At 37.5% G+C, this 10,877-nt stretch overlaps 1 protein-coding gene across 1 annotated transcript; it reads right to left on the minus strand.

Moving 5' to 3' along the window:
- Nucleotides 1-6,184: 6,184 nt before the first annotated feature.
- LOC125271540 lies at nt 6,185-10,235 on the minus strand. The gene is made up of 6 exons (XM_048195575.1): nt 10,162-10,235; nt 9,647-9,739; nt 9,476-9,556; nt 8,912-8,958; nt 8,258-8,831; nt 6,185-7,019 (listed from the first exon to the last, which is right to left on the minus strand). The coding sequence occupies exons 1-6, from the start codon at nt 10,233-10,235 to the stop codon at nt 6,185-6,187; spliced, it is 1,704 nt and encodes a 567-aa protein (XP_048051532.1).
- Nucleotides 10,236-10,877: the final 642 nt, after the last annotated feature.

A 10,877-nucleotide genomic window follows, 5' to 3' on the forward strand; every position in this document is an offset into this window, starting at 1 on the left:
CACCGACTGTTACGTAACAGTCGGGATCATTAATATGTACGCCCCCAATTTTTGCATATGCCAGCTCATGTTCAAGGCATTAGACAAGGGCAGCCAGTATTAACGTCTGGATCTGTGCACAGCTGAATCATCAGACTAGGTAAGCAAGCAAGGACAACAGCGAAAAATGGCAGATGGAGCAATAATAACTGACATGATCCATGATATCATGATATTTTTAGTGATATTTGTGAATTGTCTTTCTAAATGTTTCGTTAGCATGTTGCTAATGTACTGTTAAATGTGGTTAAAGTTACCATCGTTTCTTACTGTATTCACAGAGACAAGAGCCGTCGCTATTTTCATTATTAAACACTTGCAGTCTGTATAATTCATAAACACAACTTCATTCTTTATAAATCTCTCCAACAGTGTGTAATGTTAGCTTTAGCCACGGAGCATAGCCTCAAACTCATTCAGAATCAAATGCAAACATCCAAATAAATACTGTACTTACACGATTAGACATGCTGCATGACGAACACTTTGTAAAGATCCAGTTTGAGGGTTATATTAGCTGTGTGAACTTTGTTTATGCAGTGATAGAGTCGAGAGCTCGGGAGGGGGCGGAGAGCGCGCAATTTAAAGAGGCCGCAGCATGAATTGGCGCATTTCTAATTATGCCTCAAAATAGGCAGTTAAAAAAATTAATTAAAAAAAATCTATGGGGTACTTTGAGCTGCAACTTCAGACACATTCAGGGGACACCTTAGACTTATAGTACATCTTGTAAAAAATGTTCGATGACACCTTTAACTCTGGGAGAGTTGGAAAATGAGCCTGTTTTCAAAAAAAGTGGAGTGTTCCTTTAAGCAATTTGTGAAATGTAAACCTAAAGTGTGGTTACAACGACATTACTGTTGATGTGTGAGTCTCGCTCTGTCAACCTGTGTAGGGAGATGGGCGCCGATTTATTTGTGTTTATACCCCTTCTAAATTTTTCACTTGTTTTTCTTTAGTCAGGGAGAGAGGTAAGAATATTTTCTTTAAGGTGCAGTAGAATGTGTTTTCAAAAGATGTAATATAAATCTAAGGTGTCCCCTGAATCTCTCTGTGAAGTTTCAGCTCAAAATACCCCATAGATTTTTTTTTTTTATTCATTTTTTAACTGCCTATTTTGGGGCATCATTAACTATGCACCGATTCAGGCTGCGGCCCCTTTAATTCTCGTGCTCCACGCCCCAAGAGCTCGCGCTTGCCTTAAACAGCATAAACAAAGTTCACACAGCTAATATAACCCTCAAAATGGATCTTTACAAAGTGTTCGTCATGCATGCATCAGATCATGTGAGTATAGTATTTATTTGGATGTTTACATTTGATTCTGAATGAGTTTGATAGTGCTCCGTGGCTAAAGCTAACATTACACACTGTTGGAGAGATTTATAAAGAATGAAGTTGTGTTTATGAATTATACAGACTGCAAGTGTTTAAAAATGAAAATAACAACAGTCTTGTCTCCGTGAATACAGTAAGAAACGATGGTAACTTTAACCACATTTAACAGTACATTAGCAACATGCTAATGAAACATTTAGAAAGACAATTTACAAATATCACTAAAAACTTCATGATATCATGGATCATGTCAGTTATTATTGCTCCATCTGCCATTTTTCGTTATTGTTCTTGCTTGCTTACCTAGTCTGATGATTCAGCTGTGCACAGATCCAGACGTTAATACTGGCTGCCCTTGTCTAATGCCTTGAACTTTGAGACTCACTGTATGTCATTTCCATGTACTGAACTCTTGTTATTCAACTATGCCAAGGTAGATTCTAGGGCACCTTTAATTTAAGTTCATTTTGGGCAGGGAAGTTACTTTGTTAAAACCATAAGACTTTGTTATGTTTGTTATTTTCGGCATTTGCTCTCCCCTGACGCCTTGGTTATTTAAGTTTATTTACCCTGACATTTGTATATAATTTATATTCATTGGCTTTTGTTAAGCCCTGAACTCCGGTTAGTGAGGTCTGATCGCACTCTGACAACGGCAGTAATGTCTAGCACTCATTGAAGCGAAGTGTGAGAGATCACTTCCGTCATCAGAACATGTTTTTTTGACCTCACTAACCAGATGTGGAGGGAAGATGGACATAGTGGTGTATTAGAGGTAAAAAATAATATAAATACTATTCGTTTTCTTGCACAAACCGATCGTTTTGTGTCTTAGGACATCAATGTGTCGTCACGAGCCGCAATTTGGATTTGTCTGTTGTGTTTTTTTGACTCTTGTTGATAGAGTTCCTATTGACACGCATTATTTGACTGACAGACCGCAACGGTTGGAGATAAAAATCATTATTTGTGTTCTACTGAAGAAACAAAGTCACCTACATCTTGGATGCCCTGGGGGTTAGCAGATAAACATCACATTTTTATTTTTGTGTGAACTATCCCTTTAAGAGAGATGGAAAGAGTTGCAGGATGTCAGAGACAGAGACCACACACCACACACTTTCCTGTCTTGCTGCTGAGTGGTTTGCCAAGTCAAGTCATCTTCATTTATATAATGCTTTAAATACTTCAGATGAAAATGAAGAGGAATTCTTCCAGTCAGATAAAGACCCTAAGGACACATTTCCAAGTCAACAACAGAATGGCTTCAGAAGAAGATGATCATCAATGTTTTGGATTGACCCAGTCAGAGCTCAGATCTGAACCCAATCAAAAATACTTGTGCAATGACTTGAAAAAAGCTATTAAGGTCCAATGAAACCAGTTTTACACAAACCAGCCATCAAAAATACATCAGTATGTCATAATCGATCTTTTTACTAAAGCTGAAAGTCTGTGAATTGAACTTGAGCACTTTTACAACTGTCACAACTCCAAAACATAAACTGTTAATATTTGAAGATCGAGTTTAATATGATAGCAATGCAAATGCGAAAATATTGTACAATAATATGACATGATAACAGAAGCGGATAAATGAACTTACGGTAATGTGATATTTATGTCTGTTTCAAAACTTCTGAAGGCGAATTTCCATTTCCTTTACTTCTTTACTTTCGGTTTCTGCACAAAGGTGTTTCCCCAGAATGCACATGCACAGAGGCCTCAGCTATCAACAACCAATAAACCGCACCCATCACTCTGCTTCTTTTAGTTTTCACTGCATGAAAAGAGGTGTATACAACAGCAGCAGTATATAATGTTTGCACAGTGTTTACAGTATATAATGTTTTACTGTTCATAATTATATAAGTATATTGTAAATATTGCTATAATCATGAACATACGTGCAGTTTTGATGCTGTTTAAAATTATTTCTGCACTACCTCACTTTATGTGGCAGTATATGTGGGTCACTGCTGTCACATTGTGCTTCTCTCACGTTCTGCTTCTAAAGCATCCAGAACGCTCAGCTGCTTTCATGGGAAGAGCATCACTGGACTCTTATTTTCTGCTCTTTGTTGAAATGATTTATTCACTCCAGCTGAATAATGTTGAATCTGACAGATGTTGTCGAGGCTTCGTTCAGGTGGCCTGATGTTGGAGGAAGACTGAGACTGTTGTAGAGACATGAAGCTCAGAGAACATATTCTTCACTGCTAAACATCTGTGCTTCAGCATTATTATACAACAAATCAGATTTCAGCTGTCTTCTATCAGGAGAAATAAAGGAAAGGATCATAAGGACACAGAAATAGTGCTAATGACATAGAAGTGGTACAAATATTAGTTTTTTGTGTGTTATTTCATGACAGTCTTACTTTACAGCATCCACAATACATACCATTCAAACCATTCAAAATATTTCCATGCAGTGAAATATCCAAAATATCCCAATGTTAAATTCTGAGACAACAAAATAAAGTTAACAAAAAAAAAAAAAGACCTTTTATTTGTTAAAGAAAATATTGAAGGTTCCTCATTGCAGTTCATCAAACATTGTGTGTTTGAGAGGAATATAATCACATGAAAAAAGAGCTGGATTCTATTTGCCACAACTATCCTTTTTATTAAAATTTTACAAAACATTTCATTTCTTTATGTACAAAAAATATACATCAGCAATTCACCAGCTTCGCGTTCAGACTAAACTTACCAATTCACAACATTAAAGGAATGCATAGCTGATATAAAAATTGGATGACCAGTAATTTAAAACAAAACGCTTTTTTATTGTTTGAATTTCTTAAAAAAAAACGACACAGTTTGAAAGCTGGGACTTTGTTTAATATCATAAGTAACCTGCTTTGTCTTGTCTGTCGACGTGTTGTCTGTATCCTCTTTGCTCCGCGATGTATTTTTCACTGCGTGTGGCGTGAGAGCGCCACGGGTGTCGGACAAAGCAACAGTAACTAAGGGGGGTGGGTCTTTGCGAAGGGTCAATTGTGCTCCTTCTTGCAAAAAACACTATCTATGAAAAATTTCAGTCAGGATTCAGATCTCATCATAGCACAGAAACTGCGCTCATTAAAATTACAAACGACTAGCTTCTAGCTTCTGACCAGGGCTGTGTCTCAATACTAGTGTTACTTGATCTCAGTGCTGCGTTCGACATATAGATCATAAAATACTCCTAGATCGACTACAAAATTACACTGGTATTCAGGGACAGGCATTACGGTGGTTTAGGTCGTACCTATCAGACAGACACAATTTTGTCTATTTAAACGGGGAAAGATAACGATAGTAAATTACGGAGTACTGCAAGGATCAGTGTTAGGCCCTCTGTTATTTTCAATATACATGCTGCCACTCGGTGATATTATAAAAAAACATGGAATTAGTTTCCACAGCTATGCCGATGATACTCAGTTATATATTTCAACACAACCAGATGAAATCTCTAAATTATCCAATCTGACAGAATGTATTAAAGAAGTAAAACATTGGATGACTAGTAATTTTCTTCTATTAAATTCAGATAAGACTGAAGTATTACTAATTGGGCCAAAAACCTGTACACAGAATCTCTCAGACTACAATCTGCATTTAGAAGGATGTACTGTTACTCCATCCTCGACAGTTAAAGACCTGGGTGTTATATTAGACAGCAACTTGTCCTTTGAAAATCATATTTCATTTGTTACAAAAACAGCCTTCTTCCACCTCAGAAACATTGCTAAGATACGGAATATGTTATCTATTTCTGATGCAGAAAAGTTAGTTCATGCTTTCATGACGTCTCGACTAGATTACTGTAATGCATTATTAGCTGGTTGTCCTGCTTCATCAATAAACAAGCTACAATTAGTACAAAATGCAGCTGCTAGAGTTCTTACCAGGTCAAGAAAATATGATCATATAACACCAATTTTATCATCTTTACACTGGTTACCTATTAAGTTCCGTATCGATTATAACGTATTGCTAATGACCTATAAGGCTCTAAATGGTTTAGCTTAATGGTGTACTTAACCGATCTTCTATCGCCCTACAATCCTTCACGCTCTTTAAGATCACAAAACTCTGGACTTGATTATCCTCTTAAGAAGACCTCAGATGACCAACATCTGTGAAGAGACGGTTAGGTTAAACTCCTGCGAGGACTTCAGATGACACAACATCTGGATCAACATGCACCATTCAAAATTTTGCTATGTCACCTACTAATTGTTAACATATATTCATTACTTCCATGAGCTCACTGTTTCTACCTGGGATGTTTACATTGCTTAAATTATTACATTGTTAACTGCATGATTATATGTACATTTCTGAAATGACATAATTTGGACACAGTCCCTCTGATAACAGATCACTCTAAATTGTAAAGTTCACATTCTCTGTAAAGCTGCTTTGAAATGAAATTTTATTGTGAAAAGCGCTATACTAATAAATGTGGATTGAACTTAATTTCTTTGCAAAGTTATAAGCAATTAATATCTTGAAAGTCATTGCTGTTTTAGAGCAATTGTATATATAATCAACTTGAGCTAATGGTGTAGAATCGTACAGATGTTCTAAAAGGTAAAGCTCCTCTCTCTGAAGAATTGAGATTAATTCAGATTTGACTGTGTCACTGTGCATATGTATAACGTCACAGACCTTTCTCATTCTATCCTGACTGGTTGAACTGTCATGTATTATTTTTGACACAGTTTATCTGTAATTATCCCAACAGTTTTAAAGCCATGAATGAGATCTGGCCAATGGTTATCAACAAAATGTGCTTTACCTGCTTCACTATTCAGATGCAGCTCGTCTCTCTTAGGATGATAAGAGTCATTTGAAGATCATTCTCCAGACGTGTCGTGACCTTGAAGTAGTTTGGGTCAGTTTCTCTTCTGAGTGTGATCCCTTCTTTGGGATGGATAGAGGCACCAGGAACATCAAGAATGTGTGGCGTTTTCATCCGAAATGGCCTGTCAGGTCTGGGATGTGGGATTGGACAACTTGACTTTTCATTCTTCTCAATTTTTTCTTTCACACAATCATCAACTGGAAAAAAGTAGACATGTAGAATGAGAGGATCTTTAGAACACATGTAGAGAAGAAGATCACAGTGTTCATCCACTTGCATTATCCAACTTATTATTAATGTTTTAAGAGAGAAGGATGGTTGGACAATCTTAGCATGGAATCGGGTCAACTGCACAGGTTCTGTGGTTATTCCCTCGTCTTTTACTGTGAGGACTTTCACAGCATCTTTGAGAGAGGGGTCAGACTCTCCTAAACAGGCGTAATGGGGCAGATGAACTTCCTCCAGTTTCCCTGAGATCACCGTCACGTCAATCACTGGAGCGATCCGGTTACACTGCAGCCTCTCCAGCTCTGTGTTGAGGAAGTGTCCGTCTACGGTACAGTACTGAAGGGTGACGTCACAGTCACAGACCCATCGCATTCTGGTCCTGACACACTCGTAACGGCCTGGGTCAGTGCTGACCCTGAACTTTGACCCTCCTTCATCTGTACAGGCCGACGGCTCAATCTGAACCCACTGATCAGAATCAGCTATATGGACACAAGACTGACAGTTCAGCAGTGGGTGAATATTGAGCCCAGAAGGTTTGGAGTCAGAGAACCTGTGAAGAACCAGAAGAAGGAGGAATGAAAGAGTCAGATGGTTTTAAACAGTTAACCGGTGACTTAAACTAGGTTAGTTAGCATGAACTAACAATGAAAAACACTAAAGTGTTTATTAATCTCAGTTAATGTTCATTTCATTGTTTATCAAATCATTATTAAAATCATCTGTCAATATTATTTAATGATCTGAACTAACATGAACTAACAATGAAGAAATCAATTTTTATTAACTAAATTAAAGATTAATACCATAACACATGTATTACTCATTGTTATTTACTGCATTAATGAATGTTAACTAACGGTATCTTACTGTAAAGTGTTACTAACAACTCAAAATCAACAACATACTAACAGTCTACTATAAAAAACCTGAAGAGTAAATCTGTCACGATTCACACACCTTCTAACAACTATTGACTTTGTGGAAAATGTACCATCAAAAGATTCTGAACATTAAATAAATTGGTATAGTTTAATGAGAGTTTAATTTGAACTTCATTGGCAAGTTATGCTTATGTAGGCTCTGTTTAACTAGTCTACATGAACTCAAGTTGAATAATGTCTCAAGTATTGTATAAATCAGTGTTTTTAACTATGGTGAAGCGGGATATTTTCACAGAGATGGACAGATAAAGGCCAGCAAGCAGTCTGGGGTGGACAGAAATGTTCATTATCCAAACATAATAAATGAGTTTGACTATAAAGAACTGGACTGTTTTAGTGCTTACAACACAACTGTCTACAGTTAATTGTGCTTGATTGTGATTGAGGGAGTGCTGGAATAGATCAAGTAATACTGAGTGAATTTGATTATTTCTGTCTTATTCCTCACCTGCAGGCATATTAATAGAACAGAAGATCACACTACAGCTAGAAAATTACAGAAACTTAATAGCAAATTACAGTTCATGTGATCAGGAGCTTGAGAAATACGTAAATCAGTCCTCCGAACTCTGAGTTTTTGCTCAAAACTAAAAAGAAAAATAATTTATTTATAGTCCCAACACAAGAGAGACTTGTTGTTTCCAAACAAAGAAAAAAAAGAAATATTTACTGGAATCTGCATCTGTTATCGGCCAAAATATGCTGACAAATATGATCATATCAGGTATCAGCAATAATCCAATATCATGCATCTCTAGTGTTTAGTGATGAATGAAGAACAGAAGATTGAACTATTAATCACAGTCTGGAAAAAATCCTTCACTAAGACACAGTATATTTCACTCACCCGGTTGTGTGTGTATCACTGTTGTTTCTCACAGGAGGTTGTTTAATGTCACACAGACACACTGAGGAATCAGGATAAACCATAAATCCAGCATAGAGGGGTTCAGTGAATGTGGCGTTGAATGTGTGTAAGTGTGTGAGTGTGTGTGTGTCAGAGACGCTGTAGAAGGACAGAGTGCCGGCCGACACGTCCACATACACTCCTACTCTATTAGAGCATGAACTGATCGCAGGTATCTTAGTGCTGTTCTTATTGTGCCAGACATAGAGACTGTTATCAGAGCAGTTCAGACTCCAGGATTTGTCACTGAATCCAAACACACAGTCTTCACTCCATCCTTTCCTGCTGATTCCTTTATATGTCACTGATATTTCAGCACATCCGCTCCATTCAATCTCCCAGTAACAGCGTCCAGTCAGACTCTCTCCACACAGAACCTGAGAAACATCATCAAATCTCTCTGGATGATCAGGATACGACTGATGATCTTCCACATTTGTGATCTTCCTGTTCTCCTCAGACAGAATGAGACGAGTGTTTGCTGTGTTTGGATCCAGTGTGAGATCACAGGCATCTGAACACAAGAAGAGAGAAACATTTCACTAAATGAGACAAATCAACATCAAATCACTGAATGATTGTGTGTCGACCTACATTTGTGTAGTTCTGCTGTACTTCTGATCTCTCCACACTGATCCACACTATAAAACACAAACATGATTTATATTCATTTTCATTCTCCAGATCACAAACACAGATTCACACTGGATCATTTGCCAAATCTTTTTCTATAATATGCTTTTAATATAAAGAAAACAGAGCAGCAGTCATGGGCAGCTTTTCTCTCTAAAAGACATCAGAAGCAGAAGAAGAAGGTTTGAGTGAGAAAATTACACGTCTCCCTCGGTCTGGAGGGGTGTCACATGGATGTCCGTGAGGGGAAGTAGAAATATTTAAAAACTTTGTGTCATTTTTCTATTCTGAATTAAATACTTTTGCTTCTAAATGTCTTCTTGTGTCCCTTTATTAAAGAAAAACATTATTTGACATTTACATTTCATTTCATTTCAGAAGCATTTATTTTCATACCTAAACGTTTCATATAGGAGCACATGTACTTCTTGGGAAGAAAGTAAGCGTCAAATCCTGTCTGTGTGATTCAGTGTGTTTTTGAATCTCATAGAGCAGTTAAATCACCCACGACACATTAATCCTCACCTGGGGTCAGAGGTCACCGATCTGTCACTCTCCAGAGGCTTTCTGTTGTATCCTATATATGAAGTACTCTTACTCCTGATCCTGAGAAAACACACAAAAAAAATAATCCTTCAGTTCTGTCTGTGGCTTTGTGTATCAGTCTCTAGTCCCTAATACTGGATTATATCTCACATGAGGTCAGAAGCCACTGCTTCAGCTCTAATGGATCTGGCAATCTTCAGATACTCTCTTTCATCTTGAGATGAAGATCTCAGACTCCAGACACTGAGAAAACAGAAATAATTCTTCCTTTAGTTCTGCCTGCTGTTTCATTTATTATAAATATGGCTGCAACAACTAATTGATCAAATGGATAATAAATTTGATTATCAATTAGTCGTATCTGCACACTGTGCACAAAAACCATCAGCCAGTCACGTCGTTTTACAGTAGAATAACAAATTTCCATGGACAAAACACATATGGAAATAACAGAGGAAACAGAGAGAGATGCTGCAGGAAACATGAGAAACTTTTATATTTATAAGCGTTTAGCGTGTCTGTTGTGCTTTGACAGATGCGTGTGCTGTTTAATGCCTTTAAGACGTGTTTTCCTCAGAGCTTCACTTACATTTTACAGTTATATCCTTATCCATAAATGTTAGAAAGAATTTCCAAGCATATTTCCACTACAGGTTTAAACTCACTCGGGGTCAGAGGTCACGGGTTCATCACTGGATTCTGCAGATGAAGATCTCTTCCTGCTCTCTCTGTTCTCCATAATGAGAAACTGACTTCAGACCTGCATATGGAAACAATGAGAACAAACCATACATAACATTATTATTCCTGTAAAAACACATCCCACAGCTACTACACACTCTAGAGATTTCTGTGCAGTTTGTGGATGATCTTGTTCTTGAAGTGCTGGTTTCCTGTGGAAGAACTGGTCTGACACACCTCTGAGATGAACTGGATCATTACTCTCCGTCAGTGTCTGACCTCACTGATGCTCTTGTGTCTCACTGAACTTCAACAGCCTGAATCTCTCCCTGTTCAGAGGTTCATGTGTTTCTGCTGCTGTAAAGTGACTCACTGACAGATTCTCTGTGCCAGCGCTCATATCCTATTGATAATCACATTCACTGAAACACTCTCTGAACGCTTCGACATGGAGCCTCTTACACTTTTCTAATGCTTAAAGGGTTAGTTCACCCAAAAATGACATTTAATTACTCATCTTCAGAACACAAATTAAGATATTTTTGATGAAATCCATGACCTATCTGGCCTCTGATAGACTGCAACACAACGAACACTGTGATCTGTCTGCACAACACTTCTCTCTCATGTTTCCTCAAAGACCGTCTTCAGAACATTCAGGGAAATTGTGTCATTTCTAGATGCAAACCTGAAGCTTTCA

Source organism: Megalobrama amblycephala, linkage group LG7, assembly GCF_018812025.1.
Source record: "Megalobrama amblycephala isolate DHTTF-2021 linkage group LG7, ASM1881202v1, whole genome shotgun sequence".
NCBI lineage: Eukaryota > Metazoa > Chordata > Actinopteri > Cypriniformes > Xenocyprididae > Megalobrama > Megalobrama amblycephala.

Coding starts and splice junctions, on each gene's coding strand:
- LOC125271540 (XM_048195575.1), bottom strand. CDS start 10,235: ATGGAGAACAGAGAGAGCAGGAAGAGATCTTCATCTGCAGAATCCAGT. Junction 9,740..10,161: donor CCCGTGACCTCTGACCCCGA/GTGAGTTTAAAC, acceptor CTGTTTTCTCAG/TGTCTGGAGTCTGAGATCTT. Junction 7,020..8,257: donor AGTGATACACACACAACCGG/GTGAGTGAAATA, acceptor GGTTCTTCACAG/GTTCTCTGACTCCAAACCTT.